At 38.7% G+C, this 25,747-nt stretch overlaps 2 protein-coding genes across 2 annotated transcripts in view; one reads left to right on the top strand and one right to left on the bottom strand.

Moving 5' to 3' along the window:
- Window positions 1–25,747, top strand: part of Cenpp (centromere protein P) — a 182,849-nt gene that overhangs the window by 66,892 nt on the left and 90,210 nt on the right. The window lies entirely within an intron of this gene.
- The window catches only part of Aspn (asporin), a 29,916-nt gene continuing 8,328 nt past the window's right edge, over window positions 4,160–25,747 (bottom strand). The window contains exons 2-8 of the mRNA XM_090329925.1: window positions 23,416–23,703; window positions 20,044–20,156; window positions 16,937–17,150; window positions 14,454–14,564; window positions 10,364–10,457; window positions 9,602–9,740; window positions 4,160–5,594 (exon numbers count right to left, since the gene is read on the bottom strand). Coding sequence (XP_090186051.1) covers window positions 5,397–5,594; window positions 9,602–9,740; window positions 10,364–10,457; window positions 14,454–14,564; window positions 16,937–17,150; window positions 20,044–20,156; window positions 23,416–23,674 — 1,128 coding nt within the window. The 5' untranslated portion in view covers window positions 23,675–23,703 and the 3' untranslated portion in view covers window positions 4,160–5,396. The remainder of the gene's footprint in view (window positions 5,595–9,601; window positions 9,741–10,363; window positions 10,458–14,453; window positions 14,565–16,936; window positions 17,151–20,043; window positions 20,157–23,415; window positions 23,704–25,747) is intronic.

Here is a 25,747-nt window from a genome sequence, read left to right as displayed (position 1 = left end):
CAGAGATGTCAATCAATTCTTCATGTGTCTATACTTGCTAAGACTTTTTAAAGAGCTGCTGCTGCTGCTCATAATGCTGAGGCTCCTCATGCCTTGGTCTCCTTGATAAATAACTCCTGCTTATTTTCCAGGTTTCATCCAGTTGTAATTAAATACAAATGTAATTAATTTCTCCCTTAGTGCTATACTTTCAGTACCCTCCATAATTCATCCTCTTTATTTTCTGAATAAGTTTTTATTTCTTGCCTGTTTGTGATGTCCTTAGAAAACTGACCCTGTATCAGTCCAGGGGTTATTATTCTTGTAGTCACTTCCCAGACCAAACTTGGTTTACTTCATCATTGAACCTCACCTATACTTATGTAGAAAAAGTGTTACACACACACACACACATACACACACACAGATATGTAAGTATAGTATCACTGAGAAAAGACTGTAACTAATTGACTAAACTTTATACAGGGAAATGTGGAATAAGAGGTTCTTACTCTTAATTAAGCATGTGAATTACCTGAATCACAATGCCATTTTCTTGGGAGTCCTACGGATATTCATATAGAAACAAACACACACACACACACACACACACATACACACATGCTATTTTCCAATTAGCAATTGCAGTTAACATTATTAGTATATAGAGTTTGGCTTGAGTAAATAATGTTCCTCCTTTCATCATCATCATAAAGATTTTTAAAAATACTAGGAAGTAACTTAGACATTTTATAAGTATATAGCATAATTATGCTTGTCCAGTTTCAAATGTCCATCCCTTTGTTTTTCTATTTTATTAGTCTAGCAGTGTGTTCAATATTAGTAGAAATAGTATGAAAAGTAAAAAGATTTTGCTTTGTATTTACTTGCAGACTTCTATAGCATATTAGAATAAGACTGCCCTCCCATGGTGAAAATTGGGTAACTTGTCCAACAAGTTTAGTATGCTCATTTTTTTGGGTGGGGGGGGAATACTCTGATATTATCTTTTTAAAAAATGTTTGGGAAATGTGAGATAAGAAAAATAAAAATAGCTAAATCTCTATAGCCCTAGGGTCACATTGAACAACAAACAGGGAGGCTCCTAAGGCCTTCCTTTGTCATGCAGTTGAGTTCACCTTTCTGAGGTGTGGTTTCTTTTAATTTTCTAAATTGTCATTATAAAGATCATGTACAGGGGCTGGGAATGTGGCTTAGTGATAGAGTGCTTGCCTAGCATGCTTGAAGCCCTGGATTCAGTTCCTCAGTACCACATAAATGAAAAAAGCTAAAACTAGCACAGTGGTAGAATGTTAGCCCTGAGCAAAAGAAGCTCAGTGAAAGTGCCTAGGCCCTGAGTTCAAGCCACAGGACCAACAATTTTTAAAAAATCATGTGCAAAATTAGATAAAGAGTACATATCTATTTAGACAATGTCACCCAGACCTCCTCTCCCCCAGTTCTCCTTCTTCACCCCTATCTGCAAGTTGTCTAGTTCATTTTCTACATGGTGTCTAGTGAGTACCACTGCTGCATTTGTTCACCTTTTGCTCTTCCATTTCTGTGCCCCTACTTACAGCAATGAAGGAAAAAACCTTTTGTTTCCATTTCCTGGAGTTCATTTTGATAAATTTTATATGATCAGTGCACATAGCCAATGATCTTTGTGTTTGTGCTCCTCTCCTGAGAGTATCCTCCTTCAGTTGCACTTTGCATGAATATACTTAGATGAGGTGTTAGTTTTAACTTAAGGTACAGAGGTGTAAGTAAGCCACTAATGGCTCACACCTATAATCTTAGATGTTCCAGAGGTTGAGATCTTGTTTTGAATCCAGACATGACAGAAAAGTCCAGGAGACTCTATTTCCAATTATCAAAAGGCTAGGATGGATGCCAGGTGGTAGAGCCTACTAGCAAAGCTTCTGAGCCAATGTGAAGTCCTGAGTTCAAACCTCAGTTCCAAGAAAAAGTAAAGTGAATCTGCTTCTTACGTAAAAAATTGTGGCCTTTGGGCCACTTTTGGCTTTCTATGCCATTTTTTTCTTTTGTCTTCCTATTTCAAGGAATGCCTCTGTGTATCTCTTTTCCTTTTCCTCTGTCCTTCCCTTCCCCTTCTGAGTCTTCCTCTACTCTTCATCTTTCTTCTCCTCTTCCTCATTTTTCTTCTCTACAACATGTTAACATTCTCGGACTTGCCCTTGAGACTTATTAGTCTATTCTCCTCCATATCTTCTGAGGAAAGATTGCTACAAGTACCCCTTATGTAAAAAGAACTATTTTGATTTCTTTAAAATTTTAGTATAATGCAAAGTATAAATGATAATGGGATGATAGCACAAGCTAAGAAACAGAACTTCTGTTAGCTAGGTTACCTTTAACTCTGCCTCTGTGGATTTTTCTTGCTCTCAGGTTGTTTCAGTATGACCCAAAGGTTCAAGCAACAGAATAAACTAGATGTTATTATTAAAACCTTTTTTTATTTTTAGTCAAAGGACAAAACCTAGAAAATGACAATGAAGCTTTAGAATGATCCCTGCATATAAAGAAAGCATAGATTTGTCAGGCAGGGAGGGTATGGGGAAGGCTTTTTGATGGTTATACAGCTGTCTTTGTAGTGATGAAAATGCCCCAATATCGATGATAGTGATTGTACAACTCTAAATACAGTAAGGACTACTAAATTGTATGCTTTAGGTTTTCTTAATTGTGTGCTTTAAATGGTTGAATTATATGGTATGTGAATTTTATTTCTTACTCACAGCTGATGTTTTACTAGTTGAGTCACACCTCTCGTTCTGTAAAACTTTTACTAAAAGTATTAAAGACTAATCCTAGCTACTCTGCAGGTTTGCAGATTCAAAGTTAACGTAGGTAGAAGATTCTGAAAGCCTTCATCTCCAACTAACCAACAAAAGGCTGAGCCAGAGACATGTTTCAAATGACTGAGCACTTTGTGCAGTCAAGAAAGCTGAGAAAGCATGGAGGCCATGAGTGCAGGTCTGAAGTGGAGTAACTGTGCTATGAGTGTGGGCTATCTTAACCTTGATAGCCAACACCCTTCCTTCTTGTATAACATACATACATACATACATACATACATACATACATACATACATACATATATATCTGTAATCAGATTGTCTCCTTATACCTTAAGCATATTTTTAAGGTTGAGGCAAGGACAAAGGGCAAACCAATTCATCAGTGAAACGCAGTAGAAGGTATGTTGGAAATGAACTATACAACTTGGGGGAAGGGAAATCAGGAGGGGAAAAACTGAGGGAATGAGAGAGGGGGTGACACTGATAAAAAGGCATTACCTGCCTTATGTAACTGTAATCCCTCTGAACATCATCTTTATGATAAAATATTTTTAGGAAGGTGATTCGTTTGTGTAACACAGGAATTACATGGTATGTTTTAGTGTTGTGATTGAGGATAAATATTAATATTGCTTAAAAAATGTTACACATAGGGCTGGGAATTTGGGTTAGTGGCAAGAGTGCTTGCCTAACAAGCAAAAAGACCTGGGTTTTATACCTTGGCACCACATACATAAAAAAAGCTAGAAGTGGGGCTGTGGCTCAACTTGGGCTTTCTCAAGGCTAGTCCTCAGGTCCTGAGTTCAAGGCCCAGGACTGACAAAAAAATGTTACATATAAACCAGGCACCTGTGACTCACGGCTACAATCCTAGATATTCAGGAGTCTGAGATCTGAGGATCACAGTTCATAACCAGCCTGGGCACAAAAAGTTAGTGAGACTCTTATCTCCAGTTAACCTCTAGGTAGAGTGCTAGCCTTGAGCTGAAACGCTCAGGGATAGGGCCCAAGCCCAGAGTTAAAGACCCACAACTGACCCCCCCTGCAAAAAAAATTACATATAAATTCCTTTTTTTTTTTTTTTTGCCAGTCCTGGAGCCTGAACTCAGGACCTGGGCAGTGTCCTTGGACACTTGCTCAAGGGTAGTGCTCTGCTACTTGAGCCATAGCACCACTACTGGCTTTTTCGGAGTATGTGATACCGAGGAATCTGAACCCAGGGCTTCATGCATGCTAGGTGAGCACTCTACCACTAGGCCATGCTCCTGGTCCCCACATAAAGTTTTTTTAAATTAAATTTCTTGGGTGGGAGAAGAAAAAAAATAAATGAATCTAAACACAAATACTTCAAACTAGTATTTTAATGTTTCACTTAATTTCCAATTTTATTTATTCTATGTTGAATACCAATAAAGAACACATAAAACACTTAATTTTGGCACAAGTTTTAGTTTTTCTGTTATCTGTTACCTATTTCTGTTATCTGTTACCTATTCGTTTAGACAAGGCATGTTTCTCAGTTAACCAGTCTGTTTCTGAGGATAAAAATTATTGTAAAATTGATAGATACTGAGACGCTTCCAAGCAAAGTCTTCCAAATAGATATCCTGAATATGTTCATAGTTGAGGTGACAGAATTACATAACATAACAATTGACATGCTATTAAAAGCTTATAATAACTGATCATAAAAATGAATTACAGATTTTATATAAATGCTCACAAAGCATTTTAACACAGATTTTATAGTTAATAGTTCCCAAGCCAGCTCTTGTGAAGTTATCTATTTAGTTGATAATTAATGCCAAAAATTTTAATATAAGAGTTCATTGATTTATTTTTGTTTGTTTGCTTTTTGCTGGCACTTGGGTATATACTCACTATCTCATACTTGCTTTGCTTACCTGATTAATGCTCAGTCATTTGAGCCATGATTCCAGCCTAGCTTTTTGCTGGATATTTAAAGATGGAGTCTCATGGACTTTTCTTCTTGGGCTGTTTTTGAACCACGATTCTCCAGATCTCAGCTTCCTGAGTAGCATTGCATGTGTGAGCCACTGGTGCCTCGCTAAGAGTTTTAATCATAAAAGGCTCTTACGTATGAGTTAATAGGATTGTATTGAACCAGAATTTTAATAGGATTATATTAAGCCATACTTCAATATGGTTAGAAATATTACAGTACTATTCAAGTTATTAAAGAGATTAGAATACCATACTTTTCATACAGGTTTCCTTTTCAGTCTTGTTTTTCTAACAGCAAATGAGAGAGCACAAATGTTGCTAAGTCAAGCATTTCATTTACAGTACAATTCTGATAATGCACTTGGTAACAGGGGTTAAATAATGTCTTTTTATTGAAAGAGGAATATTTAAGCAAGATATTTATATAAAATAATTTGTATGCAAAAAGAAACTGTAATAGATACTTATTTCTGTTAATCATTGCATATCAATGGTTAGGCAAAATTCTGCTGAAATTTTTTGTCATTTACCATTTGGGATAGATTTTTGGTTATACTACCATTGTTAATCATTCAAGTTTTCAAATGTAAAAAAATTTTGAATTTCATGCTCATTGGACTTTACTAATTACTACTTTCTGAAGTTCCCAAGCTGAACACTCATTCTACTCAGAACACAGCGGAATGTTGCAGGTTGTATTTCCCAGTACTTCATTGGGTTGTTGAACAAACTTATTGCACTGTACAAAGATTTCTTCATCTTTGGTATTGTTGGACAGAAGTCATTCAGCCCCACTTTTGTAATTAAATTAGAATGAAGGAAAATTATCTGTTATAGGAGAGGAGGGAAAAAAAAGACTAAATTAAAAATACCAAGTAAATGTAAAAGAAACACATTCTATTGAGTCAACTTTCTCTCCTTTCTTCCTTTGCCCTCCTCTTCAACCACTGAGCTTACCTTCCCACTCCTTTTTTTCCATTCTTTTTTAAAGATAATTTTTATTTTTTAATTTTTATTATAAAGGTGATGTGCAGAGAGGTTACATAAGGGGTTACGTAAGTCAGGTAAAGAGTACATTTCTTTTGGGACAATGTCATCCCTTCACTCTCTATATAATAATTTATTCATTTATTTTTTGGTTGGTCATGGGACTTGAACTTGGACCTGGGCGTTGTCCCTAAGATCTTCAGCTCAAAGCTACAGTCCTATCCCTTGAGCCACGGTGCCACTTCCTTACATTGTAATTTCTAAGACAGAGTTTTGCTGAGTTTCCCTAGCTGACCTCAAACTTGAGAGGTCTCTTGCCTCAGCATCCTGAGGAGCAAGGATTGTAAATGTACAACAGTATGTGGGGTATGGTCATCATTTGTTCACAGCTTTATTCATCTGTGGCTTGCCAATCCTTTTTCACTTAAAATAGATATACTTATTTATACATGTTCTATACCTGTTACAGAACTGAAGCTCAAATAATATACAACTATATGTCCTAGAGAGGTGTTACAGAGTATAGAACTGTTGCCAAGATTCAGAGACACTGCCTGGCCTGACTGGCCACTTTGCTTCTCTCACTTTCCCCCTTTCTGACAGTTACTTCTATGCCGTATTTATATTTAAAAAAATAATAGAAATAGGCAAAACAACTCAGTGCTGCCAAAAATTTGACTCATAAATGCAGAGAAACAATATTTTCTATTATTAAATAAAAGATGTAGAACTGATTTTTACATGTCAGAAAACATCTGACATACATATTTATAATGTAGCAATTGAATCTTTCTTTTGCACCAATAGATATATCAGTTTTGTTTTGCTTTTTCGTGCCTGTTCTGGGACTTGACCTCAGGGTCCAGGTGCTGTCCCTGAGCTTTTTTGCTCAAGAAAAGCACTCCACCACTTGAGCCACAGCTCTAATTCTGGCCTTTTTTTTTTTTTGCAAGGGCGGGGGGGAGATGATTAATTAGAAATAAGAGTCTCATAGACTTTCCTGCCTGGGTTGGCTTTGATCCTTAAATCTCAGTCTCCTGAGTAATTAGAATTACAGATGTGAGTCACAAGAGCCTAGCATGTCCCTGGGCTTTTGTGTTCAAGGCTAGCACTCTACCACTTTAGCCACACTACCACTTAATCATTTTTTGTAGTCGGCTAGAGATAATTTCATTGTGCTGCATGGGCTGGCTTAATAATTGAGATCCTCAAATATCTGCCTCCTGTGTATGATTACAGGCTACCATGTTTGTCCTTATTACTGAGTTTTATAGTTGTAAAATTATTATAAAGAATAGTAAATATAAGAACTTTTTTTTTGCCAGTCCTAGGCCTTGAACTCAGGGCCTGAGCACTGTCCTTGGACTTTTTCAAGGCTACAGCTCTACCCACTTGAGCCACAGCACCACTTCTAGCTTTTTTCTATGTATGTGGTACCAAGGAATGGAACCGGGGTATTTATGCATGCTAAGCAAGCACTCTACCACTAGCCAAACTCATGACCCCAAGAACTTTTCTTTATTCCTATTAATAGCTGTTTTATTTCTTATTTGGCCTTCTATTGCAGGAGTATGATTTCTAGGAAGCAAAAGCAATTTACTTGACTGATTCCTTATTGGCTTATTCAAAAGCCTGAGTACTTTGCTTGCAAAATTACAATACTAGGGCCAAGAGTTTGGCTTAGTGGTAGAGTGCTTGCCTAGTATGCAAAAAGACCCTGGTTCTATGTATTTTTCACATACATAGAAAAAAGCCAGAAGTGATATTGTGGCTCAAGTGTTAGAGCTCTAGCCTTGAGAAAATCCAAGGACAGTGCTCAGGCCCTGAGCTCAAGCCTAGGACTGGCAAAAAATTTTTTTACTATGCTAGCTTTGATTCTTTTTACCTCTAGACTGCTTCCACTTCTAGACTGCTTCCACTTCTAGCAAAGACTGATTTAAGCCTGATCATGAAAACTGTAGGCAATGATAAGATACTCATGTTTCGTGTTCATCTCCCCTTTGTCCTCTGTCCATCCTGACATTTTTATAACAGGTAATGTTCCTCTGTCTTTTCCTACTGCTCAATGTCAGAGCAAGGTAGTGTTTACCAAAGTACAGGGGAGATGTCAAGTAAAACATATGAGGCATGGGACTGCTAAGGTTGTGAATATTTGTTGACTTGAATAATTGTGACTATTTTACTGCTCTACTATAACTGTTTCATATATTCTTACTGCAAGGGAACTGTAGGCAAAAGGATTGTGAACCTGGACAACTTAGCTAGCTCTAGGCCATCCTACTCTACATTGTGAAATCTTGTCTGAACCCTCTTCCTGCCCCCAAAAATAAGGACCAAAAAGATGGGCCAAAAGCATGTCTAGGGGTAGATTGCTTGCCTAGTATGCATGAAGATCCAGGTTCCGTTCCTCAGTACCACATACACAGAAAAGGCTGGAAGTGGTACTGTGGCTCAAGTGGTAGGGCTCTAGCCTTGAGAAAGCCCAAGGATAGTGCTCAGGCCCTGAATTCAAGCCCCAGGACTGGCAAAAGAAAAAGAAAAAAAAAAGACCAGAAATAAATCTATACGTATTCAATGCCATTTTGTTTCCAGTGTGTCTTTTGCTTCCTGAAAGATTACTGCTTTACATAGCAAGAAAAGCCTATGACAAAAGTAGGTTTAACTGAAGAGAGAGGTAGGTTTTAGCAGAGATTTCTTAAACTGAAAGGCATAGAAAACAATCATCAAAGTTGTGGAAGTCCTAGAATAATGTGTAAAATATTATCTTCACTTTCTGCAACTCCTTCCAGCAAAGAAAGAGTTACAAAATGAGAAGGGAAAGGTTACTAATAATGAAAAAAAAAAAAAAAACAACCTTTCTCAGCATTTGGCTCTGATGGCTCACACTCGAAATCCTAGCTACACAGGAGGCTAAGATCTGAGGATCACAGTTAAAAGCCAGCCTGGGCAAGAAAGTCTGCGAGACTTCCATCTCCATTAAACACCAGAAACCTGTAAGTGGAGGTGTAGCTCAAGTGGTAGAACATTAGCTTTGAGCAAATACACCAAGTAAGAATATGAGGCCCTGAGTTCAAGCCCTACCAGCACATACACACAATAAAAATATGAATTTTTTTTCTTTCTTTTGCCAGTCCTGGGCTTGGATTCAGGGCCTGAGCACTGTCCCTGGATTATTCTCAAGGCTAGGGCTCTACCACTTGAGCCTCAGCACCACTTCTGGTTTTTTGCTACGTATGTGGTACCAAGGAATCAAACCCGGGTCTTCGTGCATGCTAGGCAAGCACTCTACCACTAGGCTGAACTCCCGGCCCAAAATATGAACTTTTTGAATGGTGCTGTTAGTCTACCCCAAGGCCTGGCACATGCTAGACAAGCATTCTACCACTGAGCTGTACCTGTGTAATGTGAATCTGTGATGCTGCAAATGGTGACAATTTTAAAAATCATTTCTAATCTAGCACCACATTGATAGTGAAAAAAAATCTGGATCCTTATTTTCTCACTTTGTGTTATGAAAGGTTTCTAGGACAAGATGTCTGTCCTTGCTTTCCTAGCCAGCTCTGCCTTGAAAGATGAAGCAAGTTGAAGTTGGCTCTGTGAGAGACTTTGCCTCAATGACCTCAACAGTTTCAATAGATAAAAATGGAGACAGCAATGGGTTCAGAGCTTCTTGGGTGACCTGTGTGCAGAAACAATTGTCCTAATTCTCTTCTACTCATCTCATGCAACCTGAAAAAGTCATCATGTTTGAATTACCCTTGTTGCCTGCTGATCTTTGTTCAAGGCAAACTAATGTGTTTATAAAATGTAAAGAGTTCATATCTACCAAACACAAGTAGAATGCTTACCTGGAGATATTTCAGTTCTTGTAATCCTGAAGGGATTTTTTTAAGTTTATTATTTTCCAGGTGTATTTCTCTTACACGTGGAATGTTAGCAAAGCTTCCATTTTCAATATCGATGATTCTGTTGTTTCCAAGGCCCAGCCTAAAAATGATTGATTAAAAAAATGCATCAAGGGCTGGGAGTTTGGCCTAATGGTTAGAGTGCTTGCCTAACATGCATGAAGACCCAGGTTCGATTCCTTGGTACCACATACATAGAAAAAAGCCGGAAGTGGTGCTGAGGCTCAAGTGGTAGAGCTCTAGCCTTGAGAAAATCCAAGGACAGTGCTCAGGCCCTGAGCTCAAGCCCAGGACTGGCAAAAAAAAAAAAAATGCATCAATTCTTACCTTGTTAGATTTGGTAGAGTTTGCTGAAAAATACTACAATCCCACTTAGAATATGAGCCTATCCTATTTTTATACTCATTCATGAGAAGCTGTTTCTGTATACCTTTTCAGTGTATAACAACCATCTCCTACCAGTCTTTAGGAAGATTATCATTTTTTTAGGACAGATAAAGTGATTGCTTTCTTCTTTCTATAGACTTTGCCTTTTCATTAGCATAGGCCATAGGGTTGGTGGGTCTTTCTAGTTTTCTCTTCATGTTCTCTCTAGCAATGGTGATAATATTGACTATAGTCCTCAAGCATATTCTTTAAATTGCTTCATTAATATCTTCATCATATAGGGTACTTCTTTTAAGTTAAGATACTGGAAATTTTTACCTTTGTAGTTCTTTGTATCGTTTAAAGTCCTCCAGTTCCACAGTTGAAATTTTATTAAAATCTAGATGAAGCTCCAGTAAAGTTGATGGTAGTTCTAGTAAGAAAAGAGGGATGTTTTTTATATCAAGTAAGGCCAAGCACCACTGACTAACTTATTTGTCAAATGTAGATTTGGACAATTTTAAGAACCTGCTTTAAAAAATCCTTTCATAATGGAAATTTTCAAATTTAGGGCCAGGAGCAACCTGAGGCCAACCTGGACTACATAGCCAGTTCTACCTAGTTTGAGCTATATAGCAATACTCTCAACAACAAAAATAATAAAAGGACTCAAGTGGTGAAAAGCTTGCTTATCAAGACCTTGGTTTCAATCCCAGTGCTGCAAAGAATAAAAATACCTCTCTTCTTTGATAACATACTCTTTCCTTTTCTTCCTGGTATTCACTAGATTCAGATACTAATTTGAGACACTGTTTTCTGATTTGGCTGATGGCTCCTATATGACATTACCCCCCTTATAAAAACCCTCTTATTTCTATGACCTGGCTCTTGGATCCAATGATGCAATCAGATTCAGGTAGATCATCATTCGCCTGATTTTTGTTACTCATTCAAGGTTACTTTCTTGATCCATAAATTCATTGTGAATTGCAAAATGGTGACTTTTTGCCCTGCGTTTCATTATGATCCACAGGCTGACTATGAGTTACTGGGTATAGGTCATCTCCCTGCCTTAGCTTCCCAAGTAGCTGAGATTACAGTTATACACTGCCATATTTGGCTTTGGTGACTGCATGATTTTGTCATTCTTTACGAACTTGCTAGACTTTTCTAATTTTCCTTCATCAACTAGCTACTTTGTAGGATAATTTTTACAGAAAAGGGGAAAGAAAAATTGATTCTTTCAAATAATGAATTAGTATACTTAGGATATTGTCCAGAGGCAATAAGTTAAGGGGTTTGTTTTTAAAAGCAATATAAAACTACAAATATTCTCTTTGTTGAGTATAGCCATTTTAGCATTTATTCTCTCAGTAGTCCCAGTATTCTTACAAACTAAGGAGTACATTTGTAGTTTCCTGCTTTCTGTCTGTCTTTCTCTCTCTTTCCCTCCAACCCTCTCCTTTCCTTCCTCCCTTCCTTGCTTTCTTTGCCACTCCTAGGGCTTGAACTCAGGGCGTGGGCACTGTCCTTGAATTTTCTTAAGGCTAGCACTCCATCACTAGAGCCACAGTATCACTTCTGGCTTTTTCTGTGAATGTGGTACATAGGAATCAAACCCAGGGCTCCGTGCATGCTAGGCGAGCACTCTACTATACTAGGCCACACTCTCAGCCCCAGGTTTGGTCTTTTTTTTTTCTTTTTCTTTCTCTCTCTTTCTTTGTTTCTTTGTTTCTTTGTTTCTTTCTTTGCTTGTCCTGGGGCTTGAACTCAGGGCCTGAGCGCTGTCTTTGGGCTTTCCTCAAGGCCAGTGCTCTACTACTTGAGCCACCGCACCACTTCCGGCTTTTTTTTTCTATGTATATGAACCTAGGAATTGAACTCCGATCTTTGTGCATGCTAGGCAAGCACTCTACCAATAGGCCAGTGCTCTACCACTAGGCCAAACTCCTGGCCCCAGGTTTGATCTTTTCTTATCTCACATTGGTATTTCTTGCTTCTAGCCCTTGTCTCTTGAATTGAAACTGGCATGACAGAGGCTGGCTAGAAGAGTCAAGCAAATTTATGATATTTGTCAACCAAATGTTTTTGAAAGCCCAATGGGGAAAGCCTTTTTTTCATATTTTACTGAAACATTTCTTTCCTATATTTGTGATAAAGGCTACATGGAATTGAAATTTTTTTGAATATCAATAGTCTTTATAGGGCTGAATTTCATTTCAACATTAACTTGAAGCAAATAAATTAGAAAGCAAGAAAATACTTCTAAATGAAGAGGGTTCTGGTTTCTTGAACTTCTGATTAATTGAGCTTAATAATATTTATGAAATGATATGGTCCCTCCATTAGGTAAGACAAAGGTTTAGTTTGTTTGTACTCACTATTCTAGCTAAATAACTGATATACTTGCAATGACTTAATAGCAGAGTAGATGGTGTCCTGGGCCAGCCAGTTCTAGAATAGATAGTAGGAAGTTGGGGAATAGGGAGCGCTCAAGAGAGGGGTTAAAGAACTTGAGTGGTCCCTATGCCCCACAGGACATGGGGAGGATAGGTAACCAAGAGAAGAATGGAGCCTGGCCTCTTAAGATAGGAGTAAGCAGAGTTGTGATTCTGGTGGATCATTCAGAAACTACTGACAGTTACTAGCATGTTTTTGTACTAGAACATCTATTTCCATTGCAAACAGGTATCTCCCTACCCAGTGTGATCATTCAGTAGAATTTCTCAGATTAATAAGAAAAAGACCTTTCTCACTCTACTCTGTAAAATATTCCTGGAAAGGACTTCTGGGAGGTCTGGCATTTCCTTCTGCCACAAGTTATAGTGTGATGGAATTGTGAATTTGGCCACCACATTTTAGTGAATGGAATTTTTTTAATTCCTGCCTTCTGAATATCAGAGATACGTGGAAAGAGTAGTTATGTAAACTGGAAGATTTTATTCCAATTTAATTTCCTACAGACATAATGTTCCTTAGTTTCTGAAAGAATCTTCAGATGTTAAGCCCACAAAATGCTAGAAATTAGAATCTTAGGACATTTTGCAGTGTTGGAAAAACTGCAAGTCTGGAGGGTAAAGAATGGCCAGGCCTGTAGCCTGGGTCCCAAGCTGAACATAAACACAAGGGGCTCTACCTATCCTAACCTACAGCTCCCTCCTCCTCTGCTGCAGATATTGCCTTGACTCCTCCTCTTCCTTCACTTCTTCACCTAACTCCATCTTCTGGGCAATGCTGGAATTTTTTGTCATTATTTTCATGTCTTACAGCCACCTTCCTCAAAGCTGAATGAAGGTAGTTTTATACTTGTGTGATTCTGGATTAAACTCTTTCTTCCTGGGTAGAAAATTTGTCTTCTTTCTTCTACTTCAGATGATACTTTGAACAAATGCACTCTTAAGTGCAAGACCACTGCTTGATTTAATAATACCAACTTGGTTTGACTTAATTCTGTTAATCTTAGTCTCTGGGTCAGGTGAGTGATAAAGAAGACTGCTTTTTGTACTGATAAGATTCTGAAAGATATCTGTATGAAATTGAAAAATATGTTAGTATATGAGTTATTTCTGACCCCAGTAGTCATCAACAAAGAAAACCTTTGTCAGGAACAAGGAAAGCAAGATTTTCAGCATGAGTTCCAAGAAAGGCGGTCATACCCAACTATTCATCAGGGAATGAACTTGGGAAGAATAGCTTAGAAAACTGGTCATCTAGCAATGTGGAGGAGCACCAGACTTTGAGGTACTTGCTGCAGATCCCAAATGTGAAGTAAATAATATAGGATAGTATCTTAGATGTAAAGGATATTGTCACTTATATTCCAGATATTCTTCTCAAACCTTGTTGTGTTTTCGGGAAGATGCTGGAACAGAGCCCCTTGTAGGATATCCATTTCTGCCAGGGCCAGGCCTGCCCATATCTAGCCTCATGGGCTCCACTTCAACTGTAGCACAACAGCTGAAGAAAACAATATGTTCTTATGCAGCTTTCTCCTTTCTTTCCCTACAGAATTCTCCACTTTGTGTTTCACAGAATGACAGGATGTCAGATAAGAGAAGGAAAATTAAAACCTCACTGCTTCTTAATGTTAATTCTCATAACCTGAGAAGATAATTTGGGGGCTGGGAGTGTAGCCTAATGGTAGAGTGCTTGCCTAGCATGCACAAAGTCCTGGGTTCGATTCTTTGATACCACATACATAGAAAAAGCTCAAAGTGGTGCTGTGGCTCAAGTATTAGAGTACTATCCTTGAGAAAGCTCAGGGACAGTGTCCAGGCCCTCAGTTCAAGCCCCAGGACTGATCAAAACACACACACTAACTCGACTATACTTTTAGCACAATGATTTTTGATTGAAGTAGGTTTTGACAATGCATACTATTAAATTTTATAACACTACATTTAATGGTCATTGAAAAGTAAATACAAACCTTTAGGAATTGAGGTTAGTTTTGCTTCAGCGATTCTGATGTGGAATACTGTCACCCCTTCAAATGCTCCTGGCTCTATCCCATTATTTTCAAGAGGGTTTGCACTCATTTCTGTTGGGAAAAATGACATGAGTTGGCATACATAGGTTGTATGTAAAGGAAACTCCTAATGGAAAGACATAACCTGGGAAATGTGAGCTTTATTGTTCACACTCACTGTCATTTTGGGTGTTGATTTCAATCAGCTCTCCTGTCAGCCTTAGGGGAAAAAAATCTGCTTTGTATTTTTTTTTTTTTTTTTTGCCAATCCTGGGCTTGAGCTCAGGGCCTGAGCACTGTCCTTGGACTTTCTCAAGGCTAGAGCTCTACCACTTGAGCCTCAGCACCACTTCTGGCTTTTTTCTATGTATGTGGTACCGAGGAATTGAACCCTGGTCTTCCTGCATGCGAGGCAAGCATTCTACCACTAAGCCAAACTCCTGGCCCCTGCTTTGTATTTTATAATAAGAATGTGTAACATGTTCTGTTTTCTTTGTTTTGAATTACTAAATAACATTTCACTCCTCTCTAAACACAAGCATAGTGTTTTGTTGTAATATTGCATCAGAAAAATGATATGGTTAGCATTATAATTCAAGATTTTTGTATTTTCCATTTTTGTGAGAAAAATATACTTTATTATTCCTTTGAAATACCACATGCACTTTTTAAAATTAGAACTCTTTAAACATCTCAATAGATATATTTTCCATTTTATTTTCTTCCTAAACTGTTAAAAAAATCGTAAGTCAATTTGAAATTATGTAATTGACAGAAATATAACTGAGGAAATACCAGTAAGAGACTAATTGGCAAAAATGGCAGGTACCAGGTAGAATTAGTGAGTAAATGAACATGAATCTTCTTGGGATTTGTGTGTGTGTGTGGGGGTGTCATAGGGCTTGAACTCTGGGCCTGAGCGCTGTCCCTAAGCTCTTCAGCTCAAGGCTGCTGCCCTACCCCTGGGCCTGGGCATTGTCCCTGAGTTCTTCAGTTCAAGGCTACCACTCTACCCCTTGAGTCACAGTCCCACTTTCTGTTTTTAATGATTAATTGTGGAGATAAGAGTCTCAGGTCTTTAGTGTCCAGGCTGGCTTTGAGCTGCAATCCTCAGATCTCAGCCTCCTGAGCAGCTGGGATTATAGCACCTGGCTTCTTCTTGAGAATTTTGAATGGATATTCTGAACAAACAGCACGGTTAGAAGTAAAATGGAATAACTGGGCACCAGTCACTCATGACTGTAGTCCTGACTATTGGAGGAGGCAGAGACCAAAAGAATTGCAGATTAAGACTGGCCTATACAAGAGGTTTTAAGAGACTATTGAAAATAGCCTCCCCCCCCCCCCCAAAAAAAATATGCTGGAAGTGAGGCTCAAGTGGATGAGTGATAGCCTAGCCAGCATGAGGCCCTGAATTCAAATTCAATACCACAAAAAGTAAACTAAAATGATGTTTATATTATACAACAAAAAATTCATGAATCAGTAATTTAAACCAGATAACTAAAATTTCGGTTTGCATTCCACATAATATCAGAACATAACAGTTGGGTCATGTATACAAAGAATAAAAATGCTATCTTTAAGTATAAATACTGAATATTTATTCCTAGAGTCTAATACATAAAGCAGAAACCATATCTAGATATTTTAAAGGATATTCTTAAAGAGAAAGTATCACAAAACCTTTTTTTAAGTACCATAAATTCTGTTTCACTTTTTTTAGTGTGTATACTAATCCTGGGGCTTAAACTTGGAGCCTGGATCTGTCCCTGAGCTTTGTTTCTCAGGGTAGCACTTTACCACTTAAGCTTCAATTCCATTTCCAGATTTTTTGTTAGTTAATTGGAGATAACAGTTTCATGGACTTTCCTGCCTGGATTAGCTTCATACTGTGATCCTTAGGTCTCAGCCTCCAGAGTACTTTGGATTACAGATGTGAGCCACCAGCCCTGGGCTTGTTTCACATTTTAATTGGTTTATAAATGGTTTGTCTAGGTGAGGATTATTGGATTAAAAAATGAATTATGTGGCTAGAGGCATGTCTGAATAGTAGTGTGGCAGTCCAGAACCACTATAGGTAGGAAAAAAGCTACTTAAGAAATTACCAGAAAACTTACTGATGAAGCCAGGAATTGGTGACCCATGCCTGTAATCTCATCTACTCCAGAGCCTAAGATCTGGTGATAATGGTTCAAGACCAGCCTAGGAAAAAAGCTCACTGAAACTCTTAGTTCCAATTAACCACCAAAAAAGAAATGATGCTGTGGCTCAAGTGGTAGAATGTTTGTCTTGAGCTAAAAAGCTCACCAACAGTGCCTAGGACTTAAGTTCAAGACTCAGGACTAACACAACACATACACACTTTGTTAATGATAACGAAGTCTTCTATGTTCACATCTTAATGACAATTTCCCGATGTCTTGTTCATTTGGAAAACTTACCCAAGACATGTAAAGCATTCATTCCTTTGAATGTGTCCTTTTGTATTTTCTTTACTTTATTATCGTGAATTCTGAGTTCTGCTAATGATTTGGGAAGATTAAGTGGTATTTCACTTAGTTGATTGTGGGATAAATACAGTCTTCGCAACTTCTTTGTGGTTAGAAAAGTTTTGGGGTGAATCTTTGTTAGCTTGTTGTTGTTGAGAATCAGAGCCTGAATAAAGCATAAAAAGTTACATAGTATTAGTGAGTGGGTTTGATTTACTGATAATTCTACAGTAACTATTAATGGAAATTAACATGATTTCTATCATTTGTATACTAGTCAACCACAAAAAATTTCCCAACCCAGAGTAAGCTTAAAATATATTTACACTGAGGTAAATATCTCAAGTGATACTGGTACTGCTGCTACCTGTTATTGAAAAAAAACACTACTTAGTTGGAATAGTGCAAAGCTTTCAGGATAGATAATATGCCTTTGGTTTAAATACAAATTCAGTTTTTTAAAAATCTTTGAGTAAATAGACATTTAAAAGTTTGACGCTTCAGCCTCTATTCACTTGTGTGAAAGTGCTCAACAGTACTCTAAAATTATTTTTTGTATAGAGAAAATAACATTTTGCATGTTTTTCTCTGTCAAAGGCTTCAACTGTGATGTTTGCTGTTTCTTCCAGTTCTTAGGGCTCTAAGAGGTGATTTAACCCCAGAAAATGAAGGCATTGGACTAAAGCAACTGTGTTGTAGTATCATCATGACAAATCTGAAGCTGCACATTATGGCTATTGTGTCATCAGCCATTTCCATGAGATTCTGCCATGTGGGAATTTCAAGACCAAAGCTTATAGGTTTTCCTGATAGCCATTTTATTTTCAGAATGGCATAGCTCTCAATTCTCCACTGCCAAAATACACATAAAGAATTTCTGATGACAAAAAAAAGCATGATGTTAAGTTCAGGACCTTTATATCACTCCTTAATAATCCAGACTATCTGATTCTCTCGAAGACCAGCTTGAGACTCACTCCTTTTCTAAACTTCCTATCTATAGCCTTCTCCCTTTATTTTATAACATGATACATACTGTATAGATACTACATTGTTTTCCCATAATACTTAGGTTGCCCAATAAACTTTCTTTACCAGCACATTTACTCATTTTACTCTTAGTTCTTTTCTCTCTTGTCACTGTCTTCCAGATAGGCATTCTGTTAATGGTTTCACCTGAGAAAGATTAAGTCTAGAAGAAGGAAAACAGTCTTGTTGCCACCTGAAAAAATAGATTTCCTTTCTGAATGTATGGTGCCAATTAAGAATATATTCACTTTTCCATTAGTTACACTGAAAATGAGGCCAAACTTAAGGGGTCATAAGATGGCTTATGAACACCTACTTGACTCTGTGAGGACAATTTAGTAGAAATAGGCACAATAAAGAAAAGTGACTTGCCTGGGATCACCCTACAACTAAAAGCTCTAGTAATTTAGTTAAGGGCTTGTTTGTTCTGTTAAATTGTTTTCTGGTTAAGAGAACTGCATAAAAACGATAAATAGTAAAACTAGGTTAAAAGTTTTTATTCAGCACTGTAAAATATGGAGCCAACAATGCCTGAATTTGATGGGCTGGCATAGTAATGCCAGATCAGCTGCACTTCTAGTGTTGGCTTTTATATAACTTTTGCTGGCAATCACAGCCAGGGAGTCATCACAAGCACATAGTTATGTACTGGGACAGAAGACAAGTGTAGTGGGTAGGAAAAGGACAGTAAGTCATGATGAGCCTATCCGTGATAGTGGTGAGAAGTGGTGGATTGGTCTGAAAACATTTAGGATCTCACATATCCTCCTCTGCGTGAGAGCCCCTGTAAGACACACAGGTAAAGCATGATTGACATTCACAGAATATCTAAAATAATTTGATTTCTCCTGTAAGATAGGTACCACATAAGGAGATATAATTAAGTATTGTGTAGCAGTCAATACATTTGTATGTCTTAATAAAGCATGTATTTTTAAAATTGCTTTATAGCCTGGAGTTGTGGCACATGCCTATTATCAAAGCTATTTGGAAGGCTAAGGTAGGAAGATTACTGTTGTTGTCATGATTTGGAAGGAGCTGTCAAAGGCCATCTTTTTTGCACTGCATCCTATAGGCCTAGACACTATTCCTGAGCTTTCTGGCTCAAGACTTGTACGCTACCATTTTTTTTTTTTATTTTGCCAGTCCTGGGCTTGAGCTCAGGGCCTGAGCACTGTCCTTGGACTTTCTCAAGGCTAGAGCTCTACCACTTGAGCCTCAGCACCACTTCTGGCTTTTTTCTATGTATGTGGTACCGAGGAATCGAACCCGGGTCTTCATGCATGCTAGGCAAGCACTTTAACCACTAGGCCAAACTCCCGGCGTACTCTACCATTTTGAGCCACAGCTCCACTTGCAGTTTTCTAATGGTTAATTAGAGATGAGTCTCATGAATTCCCTGGGCTGGCTTCAAACTGTAATCCTCAGATATCGGCTCCTGCATACCTAGGATTGAAGGTAAGAGCCGCCAGCACCGAGCTAAGTGGTTATGTTTTCTTTCTTGTCCCATTAGTGTTTATTATACATAGAAATGACAGGTGATAAGTTTTTTTTTTTTTTCTCTGACGCAGCTTGGAGTGTGAGGGAAATGATCCAGAAGAGGTAGTCCTGCCTGGCCACCCCAAATAGTACAGAGTCATCCTAGTCCATGCCAGCCTTGACAAATCAAGAGTAGTACTGAGGGCAGAGGGTAATAATCTCAAACAGTCACAGTGCAAAATTAGGCTCTCCCTCCAAACTCAGTATTGTACTAAGTAAACAGGATGGCTCAAAATATTAGTCTTAAGAATTAAATAACAATTCAGCCCACTGCCATTTATGTGGCTATTGTTGTTCAATAAACATCAGTCAAATTAAACTAGTAATTGAATTAAAGCTATAATTTTCAATTGGCTAGAACCGTGATAAATACAGGGATGTTAATCATACTTCACAGAAAACTAAGACTTCTTTATTAATTCTGTATAATTAATCATTTCAGTAATAGTATTTTCACTTAAATATTTCAAAATATGAGCATGTGTTCTTACATAAAGTGAAGTGAGTCCTTTAAAATCATTTTCTTTGATTTCCTTAATTTTATTGTTTTGAAGGTCGATCATTCGAGTATCAAATGGAATGTTGCTTGGGACTGAGGTCAAACCTGAAATAAATATGTTATCAGTATTAAACATTGATGCTGAAGATGAGATCAGTGAAAAATATTTTTTTTATTTTTATTTATTTTATTTATTTATTTATTTTTGCCAGTCCTGGGCTTGAGTGCAGGGCCTGAGCACTGTCCTTGGACAGTGCTACCACTTGAGCCTCAGCACCACTTCCAGCTTTTTTTTTCTATGTATGTGGTACCGAGGAATCGAACCCAGGTCTTCATGCATGCTAGGCAAGCACTTTAATCACTCGGCCAAATTCCCAGCCCTGAAAAATATTTTTTAAAGAAAGACATATTTTTTAAAACCACTTTAAGCCACAGCACCACTTTCGGTTTCCTGATGGGTAATTGGAGATAAGCGTATCATAGACTCTCCTTGCCTAGGGTGGCTTTGGGCATGATCCTCAGGTGTCAGTCTCCAGAGTAGTTAAGATTATAGGTGTGAGCTACTGGTGCCTAGCTACTTAAAAATATTTTTAAGATATTTAACCTTATGTAAGAAAGAGAAAGATTGCTATCTACATTGATGAGATAACAATGTAGAGTTTATTTTGTTTACTGAGATAGATTCATTTCATCTTTATGAAAGTAAGAGATTATTTTCGTCTTGGACAATAAAGAGAAAGTCTTAATAGAAGCTGGAGTTTTGCAAGAAGGATCCTTCTTGTAACACTGATGTTTCTCAAACTACCTCCCTTTTCCCTAGTGAAGTTGAGGCTCTGAAGGATGTTTTATTTTGTTTGAGAAAGGAAGAGTGAGCAAGTAAGTAAATGTACAGACTTATTTTTTTTTCTTGCCCGTCCTGGGCTTAAACTCAGGGCCTGAGCATTGTCCTTGGGTTTTTTTTCTAAAAGCTAGAGCTCTACCACTTGAGCCTCAGCACCATTTCTGGCTTTTTTCTACGTATGTGGTACTGAGGAATCGAACCCCAGCCTTCATGCATGCTAGGAAAGCACTCTACCACTAGGCTAAACTCCCGGCCCCTACAGACATTTTCTTGATCATGCTATGAGGGGAAGTGAGGTTTGTCTGCCAACTTCAGATGGACTCAGAGTGGTCTGCATGAATGGAAGCTGTGGCCTACTTTGGCTTCCACAGTGACCAGTATCCCCTCTTTTGGAAATAGCTGAGTACAACTCTTGATGAGCATCCTCTTGATCCTTGGACTGAGCAGCATGTGGAATGTGCTCTTGAGTGTTCTTTTGTAAGAAATATTAAAGTACTGGGCATGATGGCTTAAGTCTATAATCCTAGTCACTTGGGAGGCAAGAGATTAGGCTATTGTGCTTCTAGGCCAGCTGGTATAAAAGTTGACAAGGTTCCATCTCAATCAATGGCTAGGTATGGTAATGCACACCTGTTCTCCCAGCTAGGCAAAGCAATGTACACCTCTCATTAGTGACATATGAGCAGCTTAAGTGGGAGAATCATAGCCCAGGCCAGCCTGAATATAAACTGAAGCCTACCTCAGAAAAAACCAAGGTAATGAGTTCATGCCTGTAATCCTAGCTTCTCAAGTAGTAAAGTTCGAGACCCATCTCCAGTTAACCAGTAAAAAGTCAGAAGAGGAGCAGTGGCTCAAGTGGTGTCCAGGTTTGAGCGAAAAGGCTAAGGAACAGCACTCAAGCCTCCCAGTTCAAGCCTCTATACCATCTTGTGCACATGCATGTGTAAACACACAAGTAACCAAGACACAAATGGTCTGGGGGCATGTGGTAGAGTGCCTAGCAAATCTGAGGCCCTCAGTTCAAACCACAGTAACACCTCACCTGTACCCTACCCCCCCAATAATAAAAAGTAAAGTATGGCAGTTAATCTTGATTGAATTGAGATGTAGCTAGAAGATTAGTAAAGCACAATTTTGGGTGTGTCTGTGACAGTGTTTCCAGAAAAGATTAGCTGAGTGGGAAAGAATCACCCCAAAAAAGATTAGCTGAGTGGGAAAGAATCACCCCAAAATATGGGTTGCACAGTCTTATTATGAGCCTGGGTAGAATAAACTGGGATAAAGGAGAACACTAGCTAATGTAGACATCTGTCTGTCTGTCTCTGTCTCTGTCTGTCTTCCTCCCCCCTCTCCCTCTCTCTCCCTCTCTCTCCCCCTGTATCCCTTTCCCTCCCTTTCCCCCTCTCTTCCCCTCTCCCCCTCTTCCCCTCTTCTCCTCTCTTCCCCTCTCCCTCTCTCTTCCCCTCTCCCTCTCTCTTCCCCTCTCTCCCTTTCCCTCTCTCTCCCTCCCTTCCTCCCTCCCTCCCTTCCTCCCTCCCTCCCTTCCTCCCTCCCTCCTTCCCTCTCTCCCTCCCTTTCTCCCTCCCTCCTTCCCTCTCTCCCCCCTCTCTCCCCTCCCCTCTCTCCCCTCCCTCCCTTTCTCTCTCTCTCCCCCTCCTCCATTGCTTTCTCCCTCTCCTTCCCTTCCCACCTCCCTCCCCCCCCTCTCATCTCTTACCTCTCTGCATTTCTCTCTTCTCCACCTCCCTTTTCTCTTTCTGCTTACAATGAGGTGAGCCACTCTCCTACCTCCTCTCTGTAAGGAGTGACTTAAACATCTGAAACCAATAGGCAAAATAAATCCTTCCTCCCATAAGTTTTTTATGTCAAGTATTCTGTCACAGCAATAAAAAAAAATGAATCTAGATGGGGCTGGGAGTTTGACCTAGTGGTAGAGTGTTTGCCTAGCATGCTGGAAGCCCTGGGTTCTATTCTTTGGTACCCATATACAGAAAATTCTGGAAGTGGTGCTGCGGCTTAAGTGGTAGAGCACTAGATAGCCTTGAACCAAAGAGCTCAGGAATATGGTTCAGATCCAGAGTTCAAGCTCCATGACCCAAAACAAACAAAAAATCTTAATCAAGAAAATTAACATAACAAGTAGATGCTGATCATGAGCCACAATCCCAATAACCTCATCCTCTCAAGTTGCTGGAATGACGAAAATGAGCAACTGCTGATTCAGTGGCTTTCGCCTTTAATCCTAGCTACTTAGGAGGCTGAGATCTGAGGATCCCAGTTCAAAGCCAGCCCAGGCACAAAAGTTCAAGAGACTCTTATCTCCAGTTAACCACCAGAAAACCGAAGTGGCACTGTGGCTCCAATGGTAGAGCCTCCCAGCTCAGGGACAGCACTCAGGTCCAGAGTTCAAGCCCCATAACTGATGACAACAACAAACAGAGTAAGTGCCTGTCTTTTTTTCTGTCCTTTTGATTTTGCCAGAATAGTATGGTTCTTCAAAAAGAAGTGGATTTATATTCTTACCTAGATCAGAACAATGCACAACTCGTGAGTAGCATTGGCATCCAAATGGACATGTTGGAAACAGATCAAATGGGAAAAAGGGGTTTATTGGCTCTTTGGTTGGAAAAAGAGAGTTATCATTGTCATCATCATCATCATCGTCATCATCTGCATCTTCCATGTCCTTGAGCATCATATTCTTCAATGTCACGTGTGAAGGGCTGAAGAAGGGTTTGGCAGAGCAAACAGCCAAGAGCAGTAGGAGCACATATTCCTTCATGCTGTCTTTTATAGAAGTCTGATTCAGGATTAAGTAGACATAAATTATTGCGTTAGAGTTTAAATAGATATATACTTCTTTGTGTATTAATTTATCAGTGCTGGCAAGAATATGATAAAATGGCATTTTTATCCATGCTAGGTAATGTGAGAATAAATCTATTAAAATTTTATGGAATAAGCCATGCACCAGTGCCTCATACCTGTAATCCTGGCTACTCAGGGGCTGAGATCTGAGGACCATGGTTCAAAGTGAGCCCTGACAGAAAAGTCCATGAGATTCATATCTTCAGTAAACTACCCAGAAAAAGCCAGACTTATTACTGTGGCTCCTGGTAGAGTACTAGCATTAAGCAAAAAGAAGCTCAGGGAACTTGCCCAGGCCCTGAGTTCAAGCCCCAAGACCAGCAAAAGAGAAAAAAAGAAAGCAATTTTGTAATTCAGGAGCTTTAGTAATTCTTTTAAAATCTAGTTTTAGGAAATAATTCTAAAGTACACAGACATGCTCACAGAATTTTTGATCATAGAAAAAATAAACAATTCTGTTCACTAATGGGAATGACATAGAATAGAATTTGTTTCAGGAAATATTTTGGAGTCCATCAAATGCTTCAAATAATGTTTTTTTCATATATTTTTTATTGTAATTAATAGAAGGGTTACATGATATTTGCCAGGTAGATGGCGCATTAATTCCCATACATTGATACCCTTTCACATGTCTTGGTCCCCATTTCCCCCCCCATCCCCACCCCTCATATAATGTTCAAATAATGTTTTAAAATATGACATATAGGTCGGGAGTTTGGCCTAGTGATAGAGAGCTTGCCTAGCATGCACAAAGACCCTGGTTCGATTCCTCTGTACTACATACATAGAAAAGCTGGAAATGGTGCTGTTGCTCTAGTGGTAGAGCTTTAGCCTAAAGAAAGCTCAAGGACAGTGCTCAGGCCCTGGGTTCAAGCCCCAGACTGGCAATAAAAATAAAAATAATATAAAATAAAACATGACTCAAGGGTAAGGCGGTAACCTTGAGCTGAAGAGCTCAGGGACAGTGCCCAGGTCCAGGAATAGTGTGGTGGCCTTGAGCTGAAGAGCTCAGGGACAGTGTCCAAGTCACGTTCAAGCCCTATGATCACTACGTGTGTGTGTGTGTGTGTGTGTGTGTGTGTGTGTGTGTGTGTGTGTGTGTGTGTGTGTGTGTATGTATATGTATGTGTATGCTAGGTACCAGTGGCTCACACTTGTAACCATAGATACTCAAGTAAGTAAGATCTGGAACACAACCAGTCAAGATCAGCTAGGCTGAAGGCATGGCACAAATAGTAGAAAGCCAACTGAGCAAGCAGGAAGCCATGAGTTCAACCTTAGTAGTGCCAAAAATATTGTAGAAGATGAAATACATATTTTGTGGGATAAAAAAGCAAATATAAAAATTCACAATTAGTATACTTACAAGCACAAAGAAGCAAAGTAATTAAAACATCCAACACAAATTTACCCAATTGGTGATACAACTGTTAATGATGTTTTTAAACTTAATTTTTATAAATGAGAAATACTATCATTAGAAAATGAATGTTTTAGAAGTAGTTCATCATTTCTCCTGTGGTCTAACATCTGAGGAACATTCTCAGTGCCCCAGAGACAACAGATGAAAGTTTTCCTCAACTGATTGTACACTTGCCAGCCTCACTCTCATCTTTGGTAACTTTTTCCAGTGTCATTTAAATCTTTATTTTCTTCTAATCTATTCCGTTGTCTAAAACCTGATGTAAGCCATCTGACATTCAGACTGCTCTATTTTATTCATTCCTGCACTGAGTTCTGTCTATCTGGTTGGTTGGTTGGTTTTATGGGAATTGGGTTGTTTCTAGTTGTGTTATTTTCTTTTTTTTTTTAATTTTATTTTTTTATTGTAATTAGTAAAAGGGTTACATGATATTTGCCAGATAGAAGGTGCATTAATTCACATACATTGATACCCTTTCACATGTCTTGGTACCCATTTCCCTCCCCCCCCCACACCCCCCATAGTTGTGTTATTTTCACAAAACTCTCAGATACAAACAAG

This window comes from Megascapheus bottae, chromosome 3 (genome assembly GCF_031878675.1).
Source record: "Megascapheus bottae isolate mThoBot1 chromosome 3, mThoBot2.hap1, whole genome shotgun sequence".
Classification (NCBI taxonomy): domain Eukaryota; kingdom Metazoa; phylum Chordata; class Mammalia; order Rodentia; family Geomyidae; genus Megascapheus; species Megascapheus bottae.
Note: the sequence above shows the minus strand (reverse complement) of the source record. Positions and strands in the feature narration are given on the sequence as shown.